At 42.2% G+C, this 21,883-nt stretch overlaps 1 protein-coding gene across 1 annotated transcript; it reads right to left on the reverse strand.

The window, feature by feature from the left end:
- Positions 1–1,944: 1,944 nt before the first annotated feature.
- Positions 1,945–20,652, reverse strand: clic4 (chloride intracellular channel 4). Its single transcript, XM_062397455.1, has 6 exons — positions 20,204–20,652; positions 9,329–9,438; positions 7,025–7,150; positions 6,005–6,111; positions 4,748–4,929; positions 1,945–3,808 (listed from the first exon to the last, which is right to left on the reverse strand). The coding sequence occupies exons 1-6, from the start codon at positions 20,270–20,272 to the stop codon at positions 3,644–3,646; spliced, it is 759 nt and encodes a 252-aa protein (XP_062253439.1). The 5' UTR covers positions 20,273–20,652; the 3' UTR covers positions 1,945–3,643.
- Positions 20,653–21,883: the final 1,231 nt, after the last annotated feature.

Consider the following 21,883-nt stretch of genomic DNA (forward strand, 5'->3'; position numbering starts at 1 on the left):
CTTTGTCCTCCAGACAGAGTCAGAGTAAAGAAAGAAACTCAATGTGACATGTTTTTAATACGGATTAAACTGTGCAGAAATGAGAAGCTGCCAAAATATCCTCTGCATTTATAATCCTGTTCGAATACAACATTTAAAAAGCAAATAACAGTGAAATGTACCTGTTTTTTTATTCAGCTCGAGAGTTCACAAGGGACATTCAAGGTCCTGGAGCTGCTCTGTAAAATTACAAGCTGCTTTTACACTGCAGTGAAAATATGAGGTCTTTGCTCTTTGGAAGTGACAGAGATCTGTTTGATCCCCTGCATGCGCAATCATCTGAAACAGAATGAGAAACCTTATCTTATGGTTTGGTCATTTTTACCTCCACCCAACAGGTTATGTTTTCAACCTTTTGTTTGTAAACAAGATCAAGCAAAACTATTTTAAAGACACCAAGAAAATTCAAAAACTATCTACAGATTTCCACAAAACTTGGTAGCAGGATGTTGTATAGTTCAGATAAGAACTCACTCACTTTTGAATCCAGGGAAAAACCTTTTTTTAAACCCTTGCCACATCCCTTTGTTGTTGATTTCATAAAGAAACATTCATGGATCGTTATGAAAAAAGATTAAAAACCCATATTTACCCATATATACAAATATTTATGAGGATGTGCAATTAGGTAGAGATCTAATAAAAAATCCAGATCTGCTGAATTTAACTGATTCTAAAGCTTTGACAATGAATCCTCAATTTGAAAATGTTCTGTGTATGTGTGTGTTTTTTCTTTCTTTTTGTTAACAGAAGATGTGAGTGTTTATGAATTATTACAAATAGTAACAAAGGATGGACCACATGCAGTGGCATGGCAAAGACATAGAATAAAAATGAATAGAAATGTTTTAAACGATATTTCTTTAACTTTCATGTCACACTGTGGGACAGCATGTTACATGAAATCGGCCTTTTCCTTTGAGGATATTGGTTCCAGTAGGAAAATGTTAATATCGGAAAAAATAATACAACTAAACTACACAGACAAAGGAAAAACACAACCTTAGGTAAAAAGATAAAAAACAGGGCAGTCAACTGAGTTGCCTTTAAAGCAACTGCAAAGAGATAAGGTCCGAACTCTTGAGGCCTTCCTCAGCTGATGGGGTTATTTAGTTGTTATCACCATGACAACTGCAGACGGGCACAGGATGTGGTTTGAAGTTTTGGGAACAACAAGTTGGGGCCAACTTTGGAAAACTGTTATAACTTCACCCTGAGGCCAAGAAAGAACTTTCAAGTTTCACTGTAAAGGAGATGAGATAAAAGTTTGGATAACGTGTTCATTTTATAAGGAGTCAGGCTTCTTATGTAATGGAGCCGCTTGAAGTGAGTCATGATAAACCTGGTGATGTCACATAATCTGTCAATTTAAAGCTGAAAGGGTGCTTACTCCAATTGGGAACTTATAATAAATTGAACATTTATCTTAAAAGATGAAGATAAATAAAGTTGAGAATTAAAGACAACTCAACCTTCTCTAAACTAGAATTATTGCCATGTATCCAAATTCTAATCAGTTCATCTTGGAGTCCAAGTGAATATTGGTAATAAATGTTTAGAGATTCCACGTAAGTGCTCCTCAGATGTTGCATTCACACGACCAAAAACCGATTTTGCAAGGCCGCAGTGAGTGTGTCATATAAGGAGCACTGCATATCGAAGTGCTGTAAAATGGGTGTATGCCACTTGTAGTGTGAAGCAATTTTTGTGGTTCATAAGTCTGGAAAAGCGCTACACAAAAATGCATCTGCGAGGCAAAAAATTTAGGAAATTCCCTCAAGGTGTGGAGATATCGTGTTCACAAGAATGAGAGAAGGACGGAGAGACAACCCAAAAATACAATGCCTCTGGCCAACTGGCTGTGAGAGACATTTAAATGAAAAGATGTGTGCACAATAACACAAGTCAGAGTGCCAATAAGAAGTTTATTTCAATTCAGTCAATATTGTTAAAAAAAAAAAAAGCCATGACATAACTCGGATGTTTTTCTCTCGTACAACTTCAAACACACGTTGTAATGAAATGATCTCTGAAAGGAAAAAAAAAAACCTTCCTGCAAAACATCGGCAGAGAGAAAACGAGTAAGGCAAAGAGGAGATGGGTTAGGCTGGAATTTAAAAATCCAAGCAGGCGACGTTTTCCATCAAAGTCCAGATGACGTGTATAAAATGTACACGTGGAAATCTGAGCAATCAAAACAAAATTATGTACACATTATTTTCTTTTTCTCTCTATCAAATTTGTTTCATAACAAAAACATGGCAAACGGGAGAAAGCAAAAGAACAAACATGTTTTGCTTTTATTCCGCACTAGAGCACATTTGGAGCTACTGTATGATAACGTACATTTACTACCTGAAGAGATCGATCTACATACTGAAGAGAAAGTGAAAGTCAATCAGATACACAGTATGTCATTGCTACCCTCTCCTTGATTTGTTTTTCTTTTTAAATCATAAATATCTTTAGTGTTGCCTTTCCTGGCACCTGGCCACACATTAGCGTTCTTCACTCTGGTGAAACAGACAGAGAGAGAGGGATTGTGGTTTCTTCTTTCTTTTGACTTCTAGTTTTTCTAGCTGTCATTTTATCCACAGTGATACAGGAATAATGTGCCCGTTTTTGGTCTGCAATGTGTAATACACTCACTTACTGTAGCGGTAAAGGTATTCTAGCGTCACTCTCTATGGCAATGTGGTGATAATAAAAAAAAAAGGCCAGGCTGGACTATCTATACACCTTTGAACAAGTCTGTAAGCTACATAGTTTATATTTTTTTAAACCTCAGGTTGTATTTTTCCTGAGTTGTTTCTGCAGCTGTTACAGGAAACTTCCTACAATTCTACTGAGCCGAGCTACAAGACCTTTGCCCATTTGAGGCAATGAGGAAATCAGAGCATGAAAACCAGGTAGCTTTACCTGCGCTTACAATTATTTATTTTGAAACAAGCTCAACAATAAAATAAAGCATCTCTTCCTTGATATGTCAACCACTCAGGTTTGGATTCCCTTCAACTTAAACCGGTCAAATACTTGAGCAACAAAAACAAACAAAAAAAGCTTCAACACTGTTTACAACGCCTCTTAATAAGCCAAAAGAAAGGAAACAAAAATAAACAGCTTCTCAGTGTTTCATTCTTATACCGAACTTAGAAAAAGAGCATCTTCAATATTAAACAAACAGAAAAACAAACAACAGCTTGTGAACTTTCTCCGTCAACGCAGAGAGAAGGTCAGCTTGAAGGTCACTTATCAGGGAGTGTGTGTGATGAGACTCCCGACATCTTCAAGCACTCATACACATCTGGGCTGCTCTTTTCCGGTGGAAAACATTGGAACAACTCTGACCTTTGCTGTACCGAATAAAGAGATCATCAAAATCTGAGGGGAAGGCAGAGAGGCGGAGAGACAGAGTTGAAGGGTTCATAAACTCGCTATGAATGAAGAAGAGAAGGAAAAGAAGTCCAGAGTTTGTTTTTTTTCTTTCCCGTGAATGAGCACTTCAGTCCCGGTGCTGAGGAGAGACAGAGGTGCAGGGGAGTGTGAAGAGGATGGTGGTTACTGGGCTTTGGAGGGAGGGAGGAGGCGGTCAGGACACACAGGCTCATTTCACCAGCCTCTTGGCTACGTCTCCGTAGGCAATCTCGATCTCCTTGTCGCTGGGACAGGTGTTGGTGAACTCCTCTCGGGTGTAGGCGGTGTTCAGATACTTCCAGATGGCCGTCATCTCTTTGGGAATGTCGAAGCCTCGGTACTTCTGGGCCACCACCTGCAGGGAAAGTAAGGTGTCATGAGCCATGAATACCATAAAGCTCACAAATTAAACTACGTACTCTTTTGTTTTGTTTTTTACTCAGAAGGTGTATATTCAATTCATAAAATTTGATATAATCCTTTTATTTCTTTGCATCAGTTTGGAGCTCTTTTAAAATTCAAATATAATCTGACAAATAATTGCAGTTTTTACCAATTTTTTACTAATGTTTACCCTTGCTTCCCTAGAAATAACAAATTATTTTAAAAACTACAACTAATGTAGGATTATTTGTATTAATTCATGATTAATTTACATTAAAGAGCTGTAGAAATAAGTTTGAAAAGACTAATGACAATAATGGTAATAATAACAGATGCTAACTGCAACTTTCAAATCTCCAACAGTTTCCATTAAACATTTTACCTTTGAGATGTTTAAACAAGATAATTAAATATATTTGCGTTAATTTGAAGGTTACCAATTTAATTGTTGATGTCACTTATAACAAAGAACCTAATAACTCAGTTCAAAAATATTTTCATTAAAAAAAATATCCAAACCTGCTAAACTGAATATCTTAAGATTTTGGATGATATGTCAGGAAAAGGATGACTATATCTTTTATCTCCTGATAATGTTAATCATTTCCTTACATTGTGTTGTAGTGGAGATAACTGGCAGATTAATTAATAATGGGAATCACCGTTAGCACAGATTGGTAGCAGCATCATAAAAATGTTTATTTATAAGTGTATCTCGGGTTCATTGTGAGAATAGCAGAGATTTCACCAAACTAATCTGTTTGACAGGTACATGGGTGTTTTCGCTTATTCTGGCTCATTAGATCTAAAGTTGGGTGGAGCTACTCTGAGACAATTATTCACCAAGTGTTAAAAAACACGAATTCTTTTAAGATCCTGATTATACAGTTAAAAGTGTGTCATCCCTCACCTTCACTATGTGCAGCTTTGGCAGCAGGTTGCAGTCGGCCAGAGTCATTTCATCGCCGTCCAAGAACTTGCGGCTGGAGACCTTGACGTCCTCTATGCTGTTATGGTCAATCTCATCGGGCAGCGGTGATCGGAGGTACTCATCCAGCTTCTGCAGCATCTTCATTACCCCGCGCTCCAGAGCTGCACCACAAAAGATGTTAAGATATTATTTAAAAACCACAATCAACTCATTTTAATCTAATTATATGTTCAGGATGAGCAGATCATCGACTCCTGTCAGCATTGGCTTTTCCTGAGGCATCTTCCCCAGCTGCTTCAGCTATTTGCTGAGCAACCACATAGGGGCAGCATTTGACCACATATTTGAAATGAAGAGACGTGGCTGTAACATCAGCACCTGTTCGATCTGACCCAACCCATTACAACAGCTGTGGAATACAAGAGCACTGTTATAAATACAAACTCTGAGAAGCTTGTTTCTGACCACACAGTTGCATTGGTCTGATTAGACAGATTTTCTGCTTCATCTTATCTATCCATCGATAAATTGATCATTAATACTTTACTCTGCTGTTGAAAAATATGAAATGAATGTAACTCTGCGCTCGATCCAGTTGTCCACAGGCAGACGTGACCTGTTGCTTTATCACTGAAACATGAGATTCGGCCTCCAACTGTTGACATAGCCTTGTCTTTCACGTCCAGCTGCTTGTGGTTCAATATTTTCTCAGGGTGGAGAACAGCCAATGACAACATGATACAAAATCTTGGTGGTTTGTGAAGATTATTCACATCTTTCGCAGGAAGTTATTTCACAAATGGTTTCATGCAGGATCCTCAAAGTCAATAGTGTACATATTTTTCTTATTGTTCCAATAATCTCATCGGTAATTTCATGGTACAGCTTTCCTCTTTGACAGCAGGGAGTGTAAATCAAGAACGGGAGAGATGAGATTGTTAAGAGGTTGCTATGGTCCGTTCTCAGGACAGCTGCTCTGTTGTTTTCTGGAAAGCTCCGACAGGTGAGAGAGAGAGAGCGTGAGGACAGGAGCAGGCAGCAGAACAAAGGCTTTGTGTTACTGAGTGAGGCTCTAATCCACCAATCAGGGCAGGGCTACCATGTCACCTAGCAACCAATAACTCTGTGAACAATGGGAAGGTTCCTGGATCCACTCTGTTTACTCTGCATGTGTGTGTGTGTGTGTGTGTGTGCGCGTGTGTGTGTCTGTGTCACAAACGGATGTAGGCAACTTACCCTCATTTGCATCTGGCTTTGAGTTCTTGATGTAAGCTGAAAACTTGGCAAAGATGTCCATACCAGCTGTGTTCGACTCAGGGTGTCTTGCACTGAGCTTGATGTACCTTCATACAAACACACGGTCAGTACAAGTAAACATACAGGTCCACAAATATATTTTGTCATTATATATATATATATATATATATATATATATATATCTTTGTTTTGTTTTGTCAATAACAGCAGTGCAATTTACTTTTTAAATCAATCCCACGCACATCGAACCTACTGCTGTAGGTATCGAACCTCGAACCTACTGCTGTAGGTATTTACCAAATCCCTAAATGTGGATTAATCCACTTCTGAAAATAGTCCACAACCAATTCAAGTTGTGTGCACCAATCACACTATAAATAAATAATAACTATAATAAGACTTCAAAATCCTTTAACAAAGCTCTGAAAGGTTGGACTAAATGTATTTCTGATGTACTGCTAAGTTAAGAGCCCCCCCTCCGATCGTCTGTGATGAGTCTGTCCCCAGAGTCTATATTGAACATGGAGACAGGGAAATACTTATCTTATCTATATCGATTCCAATTTGTCATATCTGCCTGAGCAAGTACTTTCCTGTTTGCAACTGGCTTTTAATAAATCATATGACGACAACTTTCTTACACTGCACTGTTACTTTCACTCTATTATTTTATTCTCGACATAAAAAATTATTATCATATGTTGCTTTTACAAATTACATAAACCGTTATATTTTGTTTAAAATATTTTGAATAGCCTTGTTGGTGATGTACTGAACAATTATATTGCCTTGTCCATGTCTTCATGAGGAAGAAAAGGCCTTGGGCTGAAAGCTACAGAGGAAACTATCAAAGAATGATGACACAGACAAATTGTTGTTGTTTGTTTTGGTCTTCTCATCTCGTTTGTTGATAAGCTACCACTCACAGGACAGCACTGCACTGTGTGTTTGGAATATAGGTGTGGCAGGCTGTTTACACAGGGATGAGAAAGCACTCACTTGGGTGGACAGAGGACATCCTCCAGGAACTCCTCAATCTTGTTGACGTCAGTTTTGACCTCACCGTTGTAGGTGATGAAGGGCGGGTGTGTGCCGGGGGCCAGATTCTGGAGGTCGGCTGGCTTCCTGGATGACAGAGAAGGGGGCAACGTCAGTGGACTGAAGCTAGCAGAATCAAGCACGCCGTGTAAACAACAAAAATCATCTCCTTAAAAACTGACAGAGTTTGTGATAAAAGGTTGTGTAAATACATGAGAAAAATATGTATTTATTCACTTTTTATGGTTCAAGTAACAGTTGCTCTGTGACAGCCTGCTGCACTTCAAACAACTTTTCCTTGCCCGAATCAGCCCTCCTCTTTATCCATTTACAGCTGCTATGTCTTCAACCGTGCATGTGTGGGTTTGTCTGTCTCCACGAGTGTGATTGTGTGTCCCTTTCACTCTCTGCAGCCTTCGAACCAGCACATTTTGTACCAGATGTCTCTGGCAGGCAGATGACACTGACACACAAACAAAAATTAGCATGTGTTGAGTAGAGTGGTGTGAACACAAATCCACAGAACCCAGATGCTTATAAAGAGAACATAACACGACAGATGGGTGTGCGCCAGCTGACAGTGTGAATACCTTGTTGTTCTCTTATAATTAGCCACAATATCGAGGTCTGTGTTGTGGCAGTGTGTATAATTGTGGGCGTGTTTTGGGACAAGCCATCTGAGGGAAAAATAAAGAAAAGGGAAATGACTTCATGTCTATGGCATGTGAAAGGGGAAGTGGGTCCCCTCCCCCTCTGATATCACTGAGGAGTGGGTAAGAAACTTCCTCGAGGCTTTCATCACAGAGACAAATATTAATACGACAAAAACTCAGGAGATACAAAGAATGTCTCAGTTCAGGGTCATGAAGTGTGACATTCACTGCCTTCTGCAGGTGTGACAACAAGAAGTGTCCTTCATTTCAAACACGCCAATTAAAAGAGTAATAAATACAGCAAACACACGCCTCCTTATGCAACAGTCGTTTTATGTTGACTAAAGACTAAAAAAGCTGAACAACATGTTCAACTTCTTTAGTCTTTATGGGGAAATAAAAAGCAGTTTTTTTTGCCTCTAGAGGGGAATAAAAACAAAGTAGTTAAGTTTTCCTCTTAGCTGAACAAAGGCTTGTTTGAGGCGCAAGGGGTAAACTGACACTGCTAAGTGGGCGGACATCCCCCATTGCCTTGAACAGGATATCAGCACACTCTGTTTCGTGTCACACAGCCACAGGTAAAATAGATGCAAATGTGTCCAAACCTTTGCTCTCATCTTGAACGCACAAGCATGCACTACAACTAAACTAATAAATAAGCATATTAACACTGCTTTTCTCCATTTAGTTTTATAAAGAGGGCACATTTGTCTGGGACATTATTTGTTTATTTTTAGCATACAGTGATCTACATGTGTCACAGGAGGAGCCTCTGGTATAAAATGTCAGAAATATTGATTCTCTGAGTCAAACATACATGAGGAAGAGAAACCATAGAAACCAGACATCCATCTGACCAACAGCCTTGGCTGAACATAATCTGGAACTCGCCCGTCCTGGCTTAGCGTGTGGAAAAACATCGAGGAGCAAATTTAGATGAATCACACAGACAGAACATGGTGGGGTTTATGTTAAGGAACTTTGTTGGGGCTGGAATCCACATATGAAAGCACGTTCCCCAGCAGCTGGGAGGAAAATTGCAGAGGATCACAGGGTTTTCTGGTTCCAGGCATGAAAAATAACATGTTGCCGACCAAAATCTAGGCAGGAAGCGAGTGGAGCGAAGAACCTCAAATAGCCCCTCCAGAGTCTGTGTGTTTGTTTTTCTCTGACTCTCTCCGTCCTGGGAAAGGGTCATGGGAAAACCAAATAAGTAGCCAGGAAGCCGAGCAGCCGAATGTGTCGAGCGGTGGGGCGCGATCAAAGTGTTACGGAGCTGTCGAGCCTTCCATGGAAATGAGGCTATCATACAGAGTAAACTCTAATTTATTTCGGCCTCTACGTATGAAACGACGTATGTTTACAAATGATATAACCTCAATTTCCCCACATACTTCCATGGATCCATTACTTAGGAACGGATTTTAAGCAAAACATCCACTGGACGGCAGCACAGTGTTGAGGGGTTGTGACAACAACAAATATGGCAACCACCTAACGAGGGCATAGTGCAGACAGATAGCTCTGTACGTTTCTGTATACGTATCTAATGTTGAGCATAAATGAACAAGAGGAATAAGATAAGACCAGGAGGAAGAGGGGCATGACTCACCTCTTGAGATCCACTGTGGTGACATTGAAGACGACTCCTTTCAGCCACAGGATCATGAAGAGCCTCTGGGAGAAGGGGCAGTTCCCGATGCTCTCTCCATCACTTCCCGCCTTAAATAAATAGAAACTATCGTTAGACTAGGAGATCAATTGTGAGCAATGTCATAGGTATCATTGTGAATAATCAGTGAGTACACAAACCAAGACGTACTGGGTTTAATGATTACACACATAAAAACACAAGGCAATAGATAAAGATCTTAAAAAACATCTGTAACAAGTTTCGACTGATAGCACTTGGCTCATAACTTGGGCTGAAACTGAAGAAAGGGTCCTGATTATCTGTGATGAAAATCACATCTCTGTTGCACAACCTTTATGGCCCTGGAGGCGTTTTACTGTCTTCACCCAAAGGAGGGCCCATTTCAGACAATCACTCTTTCATACACATCAAGGGCGGCCCCTGAAAACACTTTAGTAGAAGGGAAAAGACTTTATAGGGACCATCCTCTTGTCTCAGCTGCTCCAGCAGACTTCCCCTCCATTAATCTGCCAAACTGACGTCTAATAAGAGTAAGAGGAACCTTCTGGAGTGGCGGAGTGACTAAGATGGCCTCTTGTTTCCTTTTTTGCTTGACTGCACAAAGACAAGAAAGAGTGCCGGTGGTGTTGGGACTGAGAGCCATGGAAGCAGCGTGTGCCCTCCTGATTTATGACCAAAGCCATAAGCAACAGACAGGACTCAGATTTGAGATGAGATTTAAGCATAAAAATCAGAATTGTAACTGAATTATTATTTGGATGGCTGAAATTCTGACAGGATCAGAGCAGCAATGGCAATGATTTATATAGCTCTTTCAAACACACAAACGGCAATAATCAGAAAATCTATGGGAGGATGCTGCAAACTGCGATATCTCCGTCACATCTCACCATCCATCCACCTCTTCTGACATGCACTCTAGCCCTTCTCCATTTCTCCTCATTAGCACTTCTTTTCTCATCTCACAGCCATGTAGGGAGGGAGCGTAGAAAGGGACAAATATGGTTTGGCTTCTACATCAGAGGGCAGAAAAAGCATTTCATTTGATTAACTTAGCTTTGGCCAGTATCTAAATGAGATCTGCCATGATGACTGGCAGAGTTATTTTCCCTTCCAAGACGACCGATTAAATTTTCAGTTAAACCGCATACTGGTCAAATTGAGGGCCATCACTGTGACACTGAAATCAGATATAGTTCTCATTTGCTCCCAGAGTAAAATCGTTTTCCTTTCACTTCTTAAATACTAAAACCAGAGCCTTTACTGAAGATTGGTGTAGAGTTACGTCGCTCTGCGGATAACAAGCCTGTTGAGGTATGTCATTCTCCAGGCACGGCAAGCCTAGAAAGAATGCACCGTATTCATCTATTCACAAGGACATGCTTGGATGTCATTCAAGTATCCACGCTAAGGAATGCACCTCTTCATTCAGCATGATACTGTAGCAGAGCCTTGGTGGGACACCACTGAATATGGTTTCTTTCTCTGCATCTGTGTGTCGTCAATCATTTCAATTCTCACCAGAATATTTCCTGCTATTTTACAACTGCAGAGGTGCAAAGTGTATGTGTAATGCAAGGGACGTACACAAAAACTGTTTTTGCAAATTATTAACAAACACTGTTTTCAGAGATCATCTTGACAGAGTGTGACGTCTGGACACAGCATGTAGGAGGCAGTGTTTTTGCTCTCAGATCTCATCTTACCAAGTTCATGTCTTTTTGTATCTGGTACATGACCCCTCTTTTTCCTCCCCAGCTATATGTAGTGCTACAGTTTCATGTCTGTTGCATGTTAGAAATGTCTTGAGCACAGCCACTCCCTTGCTTCAAATCTTCTGGAACTTTCCCTGCTGTATTCTCACAAGGGCTCACTTGGAGAGTTTAGAGACATTTTACTAGGGTGCTGGCAGGAGAAGGACCGGAGATTGTCCGGTTCAACAGATTTACAAAGATAAGACAAACACACCAGTTTGGGCTTAACAACTATTAATGAAGAATATTTGTTTCCTATTGGAAATGCAGGTTCTGAACTGTCCTCAATAGCAGAGTTGTTTTGGAGCATTGAGGCAGTCTGGCAGCTCCTTGCTAGTGCGGACAGGCCGGCTGCTGTTGTCCCCTGTGTAACACCCAGTGGGATGGCTCTGTTTGATCTGCCTGCTTGCTCCCATTGTACTGCGGCTGTCCTCTACCGCCGCCTCTTCCCCCCCCTGAATTCAATATCTGAAAAGCATGGATTAGATCACTGCCTTTGTTCGGCAAATGAAAGTCCTCCCTTTCACTTTACATGATTCAATTCCAATATAAAGCTTTGGCCGTGAAGTGTTTGGGGGGTATCATGGTTCACGGCCGTCACCACACTAACACTAGTATTAGCTGATCCTTAGGAGACCAGGGACACATCAATGGGATGATTACTCGATTTCCCCCAAAGCGCTGCTCCCAGTGAGAACCATTCAATTCTGGATCTAGGGTGGCAATGCAGCACAGCAACTGTTCCCATGGCAATGGCCAGACACATATGACATGGAGAGGAGAGCACACAGCGTTGAGGGGATTACCAGTTCACAGGTAAACAGTCTGGAGTGAGCCCTCTTTGCAGACAGAAAATTCAAACCACATGATGCAATTATACTTTTAAATCAAAACATATTTACGGAACATGAACAGAAGGAGCTGCTTTGAAGCCGTTATGCATGTTCTGTGTCTCAAGTGTCCAAGAAGAAGAAGAAGGAGGCCACAGCATTTTACACGTTTCTATTTCAATTTTGCGTCTGTTGCGAGATGTCATCAACATGCCCACACTCAGTGAATCCTCCAGATAATCTCCTGCAGTATTCTCTCATGGGTTCACTCCGACATTATCCACAGTTTTTACTAGGAGGCTGGCAGAAAGTCCAGAGCTGTCCTTACAGCAGCGGCATATGAATTGTCCCCCTGATGTTGAACTGCTACAGCTACGTCTGGCCAAAGATGACAACTGCTAACTGACTCGTATGTTTTGTTTAGGCTCAATAGATGGGACGTGAGTCAACAGACACTTGCTTATTTAATACCAAACAAACAGCTGCCCAGCGGCGGCTGTTAATCGGACTCAAGTCAGATGTTATCTCGGAGGCAGTGCAGAGGACAGCGTGGCCCCACAGCAACACAATGAGCCCCAGTCAGACAGGGGGACAGTCTTCTCTTTGAAACACACAATATGTTCCGTAACATGGTGAGATCACTCCTCTTATCACTTCCTCTGACTTAAGAGTAATAAGGATGATGCAAGGCCATAACTAGTATGGCCATGTATGCACTTTAAGGTATGTGTACTTTGAAAAAAGTCACAAGTCCCATAACTCAAGAGCTGTTCAACTACTCTTCCTCTTTTATTCTTCCACTTCTACTCATCTGATGTGAGATCACAGTCACGGCAGCCGGCCTTCAGGGACAATGGATGCTGTTCAGCCAAGGAACGGTCCTCCCAGTCTCTGCTCATGGCTTAATTTTAGTAACATGGACGGGCTGTGCCTTCCCCTCCCCGGCACAGTTCATATTCTAAATTAGGTGGGCTGCTCAGCAGTTTCCAGCCACACTTTGACCGAATAAGGAATTGACTGACGATGCAACGAGCGTTCCTCCTCCTGCTCCGACACACAGCAGGAATGTCTGTTTGAGAGTGGGCAGCCCTAGCAACGTCATGGCAACATTTTTTCTCGCCCTGTTAGCTGGACGAGAAAAAAACGCCGGGCTGAGGTTAGAGCTGTGACTACACTGAGGAGCTGGACCGAAATCTGTCAGTCTGAGACAGGATTATCTTGCTAAACTGAGCCAGGTTGGGGGAATAAAGTAAATTAGGTTCCTGACACCTACACCCTGTGTCATACATCCAATTCCAAAGGGGGGTCAGAGGTCAGGGCCGACAGCAGAGATTAAGGGCAAGTCAGTGGGGTAGGTTCTTGAAAATACAGAGGTTAAAAACACAGGTCATCAGCATGAACCACAGACTGTGTAAAGTCCCATTATTTAAGAGTTCACATAACCACTGCAGACTGCTGAATGGAGTTTTGGCTCTGATCTAGGGCTTAAAACTGTGACTTACGAAACTTGTCGGGGACTGGATAATCTGGATAATATATTTTAGTACTAGGCTTAAGTTAGGTACTAGATTGAGTATTTAAAGTCAAGTGTCTATTATTTACAGTATTTACATGCCTTAAGAAACAAGTATTCATGATATCAGGCTTAAGAAAATCCACCAGGATACGGAAGTTTGAGTATAGCACTGAAACAGAATTTGACTAATCCATTCATGAAATAAATAATTGGAAACGTAATTGCTGGAAAAACATGCAAAGCAAAAACTTCAACCAATCCTCTACTTGCAGCTTCACTATGTTTTTCAATGGACCAACTGAAAAAAAGGGTGCGAGACCTTTAAGTTTATCAAATCATCGACGGAAACTCCGGCTTAATCAGTTTAAACATGTGGTACAGGCCGATTTTGTTGAAGTTTGCCCTCATGTCTGAATGGCTAGTGCTGGAGAGGGGTGGTGATGAGAGCCGAGTCCTGAGAGCGATGAGTGTACAGAGGAGTCAGACTCTGCAGGAACATGGAAACACCATCACATCCTTGGTGTGGCTCTGACTCAGGCTGACATCACCCAGTGGAAACCTGAGGGTCAGTCAGACACAGGGCTACTGTGCTTGAGGCCCAAGCACATGAGTGCCGTCTTAAGCGCCATTGGTTATGTGGAAAAGGGTCTAAAAAAAGGTTTGCTGCATATCCATGCTATGGCAACGATGTAAGTCAAGGCAGTGATGTTAGAACCACTGTATTTGACCTCCCTGTATAAGACAAACTGAGTTAGACACAGGATGAGTTTCCGGTGATGAGTAAAACGGATCCGACATGATGGAAAAACAAACAGACAGCCGTTTAGGAGATCAGCGTGAAACATCAGTCATCCTTGCTTTTTTGTTTCAAGTGTCTCACACAAGCAACAAGCAGCAGACTGAACTCAGCCCCAACTCATTGTAGACCAAAGACTAGGTTATACATATACATAAAACCCATTTTTGTCTTTGGCTACGTTCACACTAATCTCTTAAATTATTTAAATCAACTTCTGTTCAGACCAGTTTTTTAGCACCAATTTACGAAATGTCTGTCCATATTAACATACCTGAGGGCACACATTCACCTGGTCATGTACATGCCAGTGTAAACAAGGGGCAGATTGTCAATTTGCATTTAGTTGACTAATATACAAATGAGTGATAGGTGATAAGAAAGACCAGAAAATCTTGAATTGCGGCTGTGAACCACCCTTGGGCACAAACACAGTGCCAGCATGCCATTATCACCCATGCCAGCAAAGCCTGCACCACAGCCACCAAGCACTGGCCTCATCTGTGATTCTGAGCAGACGCTTTTTCTTGTCTCTCGCAACTCGCTGGTTGAATTCACTCTGACCCACCACTGAGTTGTCTTTCAGTAACAATCTTTTTTTTCACATTGGGAAAATCAAACAAGCAAAGCAGTTGAGGAACAGCTCACGTGCAAACCTGGAAGTCATTTCATCAATAATCCTAGAGTGAAATGATCAATGTTAGCTGTTTGTGTAGTAGTGCTGACTGGAATTGTAACATTAACTATTAAAGAGCTCCATAAGTCGTATCCTCTCAGGGTTGTAATGACAAATTTGATTTGGGCTACCTGTCACTGGGCCTTGATGGAGGGAGAAACCAACCAAGAATCTTCCCCCTGTCACCCTATCCTCCAGGATGAGGTACTGCACTTTGGGTTACATTTATGTCTGTGGGCTCTGCCATGAAGAACGTTGCACGTGAAACACAAGCAGTCTGGATCATGTTAAGACTGATTGAGTTACATGTGTAGTGAGCAGGACAGATTCCTCTTATTTACAGGGGTCTCACGCACACACACCTCTTCTCACAGTGACCCGTGCTGTCATAGTCGCTAACAAGTGAAACACACCAATCAATGAACTGGCAAGTGCCTGTTGGTATTCAATCCTCAATGTCTCAGATCTCTGTTCTTCGGGGTTGACCTCTCTTCCTGTCTTTGAGCTTGTAGGAGAAATTAGTTGTAGGCTTCCTGGTCAGCCAGCACAGATGAAACCAGCTCTTGCTCTAATGGACTGAATTAAGCTTTTCCTCTGGATGCATCGGCACAACATGATATAATAGAGGAGACAGTAAATTAGGCACAACTAGGTTCATGTCCACAAGTGCAGCGATGATCCAGCCTATAATTTTTTAGACATGAACATGAATTATCTTCCATAAATAGGGCAAAGAGTAATTGCACAGCCTCTCCTGGAATTGGTGTAATAACACACTGCCAGACCGATTAGGCCGGTTTCCAGAGAGTCCGTCAATCTCATCGTTACAAAGAAGAAAAGGTGACAGGCAGGGGGCTGCAAAGAGCAAAAACAAAGTAACAGCACAGCAGCAGGCAATTCATTCTTGTCCCCTATCTCATGATGCTGACTGCACACTGCTGTACATGGGGAAAATAAACTGTTCTATTGATTTTACTATGAAAAAAAGAAGTAGCACTCATTTCAGTTGCCAGGAATATAAACAAGGGAGAGAGAAAGGCTTTGTTACTTATATGGCAAAGGAGGTTTTGTCTTTTTGCAGGTTTGTGTAGACAACTGAAATAATTTTAGCAAAACTTGGTGGAAGGGTGGTCAAGGAAGTACTCATTAACGTTTGGATCAGATTTGATACATTTTCATTCTTTAATCTTGCAAAACATGGCTTTCTTGAAAAACATTTGTGAATTTCTCAAAAAATAAAAGAGATCTCTATGAAAAACTGAAGCATCTAGAGAGTGCTAATATCTATAAACAGAAGCAATTTGGTGAGGATCCATATATATCTGATCTCAATACAAGTATGGAGGTGGCCATTTATCCTTGGCAGAGGTATAGACTCTCAGATTGCCCTTCTAGTTATAGCTAGTGCAAACAGTAAAAATATTGTCTCTGTAATCCAAGCCGGTTTAAGACTCAGAATTATTACCATCATCCAGCAAAGGTTGCCTATAGTTTACTGTGCACTAGTAAAACAAGAATGTAACACTTGGCCTTGCACGCCATTTTATGCAACTGCATTTAGCAAAGTTACTGCTGAAAAAGCTCATTGTGTTTCCATAAAAACAGGAGATCACGAGAAGTAACTCTGATTGTCACATGGTGTAACTGACAGAACAATTATACATGAGCAGCTCTTAACTGGGCCTTTTCAGTAAACCTCAGCAGAACAGACTCCTCATGGCTGATATGCATTGATCATTAACCATTGCATAACCTCCGCCAAAGATGTCATGCTGTGGCCCTCGTATGTTTAACAAAATCAATTTAGGTGCGGATCCGGATCAGTAGGCGAATCCAGGATTTTATTTACTCCTCAAGTATTGTGGGATAGAGTATTTCTGACTTTTTTTATTCATTTACATGAGAATAGTTCACGGATTTTGATGAAAAAAAACTAATATTTAGGGGATTGATATCCATGTGTGTGGGCAATATGGTGCAGCTTGACAGAATTTAAGGGGACTGTTGGACTTTGGCAGAGATATGCCCTGTACTCGGTGCCATTGTAGTTTCTAATGTGGCTAGAAAAACAAGGTAAATCTGAGTAAACAGTGCAGTGTGTGTGGACTATAAATTGCTTCCACGGAGGGTGCTCACATTATTCATTCTGATCATCGTCGTGACAGAAGTGCTGCTTTCGTAAGTCCGTCCCTGCTGTTCCTATGGGACTGTACTGAGGGACATACGCAGATGGGCTCTTATGCCGGCCAGACTTAAAAGCACTTCTCCAAAACGTTCACTGGCTGTGCAATCCCTGCTGGCAAAAACATTGAGGCTCGGAAGCAACAAAAGACTTTGCAGGCCACAGCATGACCGGAGCACAGTGGCAGCCAAGAGACGCATTCACAAACAGATAAAGCCAGGCTGTTTCTCGTAACACATGCATATTCAGTTCACTGCCATACGGTCAGATGATGGCGGAAATGACAGCTTTCTTTGCACATGCCCACTTCTTTGTGTAATGGGAAGGTGCCAAAAACAACAACAATGGCAGCTATATACCGTTTTTCTTTGTTTGGTAAGCGATGCTAGGTCTTATTACACCCATTGGCCCTGCATGCCTGCTTTTGTGTTTGTATCTTTTTTTAAAGTAAATTTTTTTTTTTAAAGGTGAGGTGGAGAGAATATACGTTCTAACATCTATCAGTGGTGCAGACAAGGATTTATACACATTTCACACTTCAACACAAGACAGCAAGATAAGTTGGGTCAGAACAGCTTTCAAGAAAAATCACATGAATCAGGATGTGCTATGATCAATGCAGTGAAACAGGGACCTTGGTTTTAGAAGAGATTTCAAAGTGCATCTTACATTATGATGTTTCAACAAAATAATCAACAGCGATGGTTTTATCCTTTTTACGCTTCATGTCAGAGTTGTATGTCTCACAGTTATCACAGTCAAGTCAGAGTTATGGTTTCATATTGGCAAATTAACAATATGATGTTTAGAAGTGCCAAGTAAAACCGACGGGGTGCTCTGATGAGAGATTCACACCAGCTCTCCAACACTGATCACTGCTCGTGTGTAAAGCAATATCTAATCTGCTGTCGTGTGATGTGGTCAAGGGTCGGCCCTCCATTAAACAGTCATTATATTGTGCTCATTTGGAACGAGGCGCAATAAACAGTGGCCATTCAGCGCTTCACCCTACCGCCCACACAGACGAAGACTATGGAAAGCGTTCCCATAGCAGTGCGACAACTGTTGCTGTAAACACAGCGGATGGAAAAGTGCAAAATCATCAGAGTGTCTCTAAACTGCGTCTGTCAGCTTCTGTTGGTAGGTAAACAGGGTCGTCGCTGCCCAATCAATACAGACGGACAGTGAGGCAGCTCATGCACTCAGGAGTATAATTAGTCTACTTGATATGTGGCGGTGCCCTAACAGATCTGACACTGCTGAGCCAGGAGAGCACACACACAGTTCCTTATCAGCTGTTCCCACAGGCCCGGCCCGCTGCAGCGTGCGTATAGCAACCTGCATGCCTGCCATTGTCTGCCATGGCCGTGTTTTACACTGAACAGTAAGAACAACGGCATCAATAATAGATGTGGACATGTCAGACGACGGTGCACAACACAGAGAAGTGCTGGAGGGATAGAAGCGACCAGGCCAGCATGGCACCGACGCAGACACATCGAGAAAACACACAATGGAAGAAACTGCTGTACCCAGCGAGCTTTGCAGTCCAAAGAGGGAGGGTCTCAGGTGTGGGGGGGGGGGGGGTGGCCACATATGTCCAAGCCTTGGGATGATGTAACCTCTCCTGAAGGCTGTGAAATACACTTCTAGAAGTTATGCTGAGAACTTTGTTCCCCTCGCCCTCACAAAACAAAGAATCTCTTCAACTGAGTCAAAGGGAACAATACAAGTAAAGTGGGAGCAATTGGAAAAGTGCAGGATCTCTGTTTGAATCACCAGAACTCAAACTACTGAAGCTCAAGACCACAAATTTGACAATCCAAAGACACATCCCAAGATATATAACAACAGTGGCCAGGTTACAAATGCATGATCAGATTCAAGTTATACTACAATGGCACTCAGCAGAGGGCACACCTCCCCAAGTCCCTTCACTAGATCTGAGGTTTTTAAATTGCATTGTCATAAAACGTCTCTCTGGGTGCTAGCAGCCACCATCACTTGTAGGTGTTTCAGGTCAGTGAGACCCCACTGCAGCACCACCACACGCACGCTCCCCTCAACCATGCAGAACCTCCCACCCCTCCCCCTGCCGGTCCCCCATTCTCCCCCTTTTCTCTCCTCTGCCATTTTCCCGCCCGGCAAGGCATCAGGCTGAAGAAAAGAAATTCACAAGCCTCCCTCACCACCACCACAAACCATCATCATCCTCATGGCTGTCATCACTGGGGCAGAGACAGTGTGATGCATGGGTATAGATGTAGGGGGAGCAGAGGTGTTCATAGAGTGATGATGATGATGATCCCTGATGTGACTACAGATACCAATGGGCTGGATTCCCCAAAGATAGCACAATGCTGCGATAAATATCAGCCAATGTAAGGAATCCCTGTTGACACATGCCTGCAACATGCACGGACAATAGAGCCCCAAGTCTTTGTCTTCAAGGTAATCTGTCTCCCTCAAGGTCGTCACCACACCAGTCCATCCCTCAGAGATCTTTGCTGCCACACTGAGTAATGACCCAAAACACCACACATTCACTCAAATGACCATTAACGAATGTCCGTTTGCACCCCCACCGTAATCCATGTTGCATCATTACACTAAGAGCCAGAACACTACATGTGCAGCAGAGGATCTAGTGTCATGTGGCTGTGTGGGCTGCTGACGACCACTACCGGGCTTTTGTTAACCAGTTAGCGGCCAGCTTTTCGCCTGACGGAGGGATGGGAGACGGAGAAGAAGGAGGAGGCTGCGTCCGCCCTGCGTGTGACACTGCAGGCTCCACACGGCCACGATGGCAGAGAAGGTTCCACAATCTAGAACCTGCTTTTCTCACTGACATCACAGCACATCTGCCCACAGCGTTTCTATTAACATATCAGACCCCCCCTGTGGTTGAGTGGAGAGCTAGCGCACCGCTAGCTCAAGTAGCTTTCAGCCAAACGAACCCCTTGTTTGTAGGGAGAACAGAACAAGCGCGTATCCCCGGTGTCCAAAGCAGAAATAAAGCTGTTACGGTCAAAGTTTAACGACGTTTGGTGAGAAATACAAACTTCTCCTGCGCTCTTACCTTCACGAACAGCTCGATAACGGGCTCGTTGTCCGCCTTCACTCCGTTCTGCGGCACCGACAGAGACATCGTGGATGCTGCTTCTTTTGAAACTTTAGCTGACACAGAAGAGCTTTTCCTTCGCTACCACGCCCGACTCAGCTCGGTCCACTTCTTCTCCAGCTCCCCTCCTCTCTCTCTCTCTCTCTCTCTCTCTCTCTCGCTTCTTTCTGTCTTTCCTCTCCGCACTGAAGTCCCCTGAGGCGCCTTTTCTCTTCCCTCGTGGAGGAGCCGGTGCCGGACGCCCGGGAGAGTCGTTAGCAGAGCGTGATGCGGAGGCAGCGTGTGTCCGTTACAGGGCTGGTGTGGTAGTTGCAGTTAAGACCAGAGGGGCATGGCGGGGAGGCCGGGGAGGAGGCTCTGTGTGCGGGGCTGACTGAGAGGAACTGTGGCTGGAAAAAGAAGCGAAGGGAATATTTAAAGCCGTGATGTCATCCGCAGCGCAAACACAGAAAGAGAGTGGGAGGGTGTGAGGAGGAAGAGACTGGCTGCTGGGAGGAGGGTGAGGAGGAGGAGGACGCCGGGCCAGGGAGCCACTCAGCGGCTGCACTGAAGCAGTGCTCCGGGTGTGTCCTCTGGAAGTTCTGGGACACGTTTGTTCAGATGTTGGGCTATCTACTTATATATTAATAATTATCTAAATATAATGTTCATCAATAGCAACACAATACATAATGGAATCTTCCTCTGATTTGTAAAATGTTTCTTTGTTTATCAGTGTTTAAACCTCAACCTTCTCTCAGGAGCAAAATTCTTTCTAAAATAAATATTATCAGTATTAATTTTGGCTGCTTAGAACTGATATATATAATATAATCGCAATATAATGTTCATCAATATAAATTCAATATATATTGATAATGCATTGTGCAAGCATAGTGAGGTATAACACATTGACATTTTGTAAGTGTGTACCTGCTCAAAGTTTCAAAACACAACCTCAAGCATTAATCCTTCTTTAAAACTAAAATAAATAATGTGACACTTGATATTGACTGATACAAAGGGTTTGCCTTTAACATGTTTGGCCCCAGTCATTTTCATTCCTATTTATAATTACTGTGATGAAGAAACTTGAAGTTTTTTCACAGCATATTTTTTTCTGACATGTTGAATGTTGTTATGCGATTGGATGCAGGGGCGGCTCCTGGTACAGGCGACATAAGCGGTTGCCTAGGGCGCAAAATGCCAAGAGGGCGGCACAAGAGACAGATTTATCATGACGTGACACATGCAATGTAAAACAATACATTGACGTCAAATATTTTTTTAATTTAAATTAAATTAAATATATATTTCTGAATTAAATTAAATTAAATATATATTTCTGAATTAAATTAAATGAAATATAATTAAATATAAAAACAATGAAATTAAATTAAATGACAAAAAAAGGAAAAAATCCTGCGCACAACCGAACTGCGCACATCCTGCGCAGAAGCCTACTTCTTCTTTTTTTTCTGTTTTTAAATTTAATTTATTCAAATTTACATAGTGTATGATATTTTGAAATTAATAGGAGAAATCCTGCCAATTTTAAGAGTTCAGTATACTGCCAACTTGAAGATGGGAAAGAGTGAGGTTTCAACCCGGGCCCTTCTTATTGGAGAACCATCACTCTACCCACTAGACCTCACCGCC

This window comes from Platichthys flesus, chromosome 10 (genome assembly GCF_949316205.1).
Source record: "Platichthys flesus chromosome 10, fPlaFle2.1, whole genome shotgun sequence".
NCBI lineage: Eukaryota > Metazoa > Chordata > Actinopteri > Pleuronectiformes > Pleuronectidae > Platichthys > Platichthys flesus.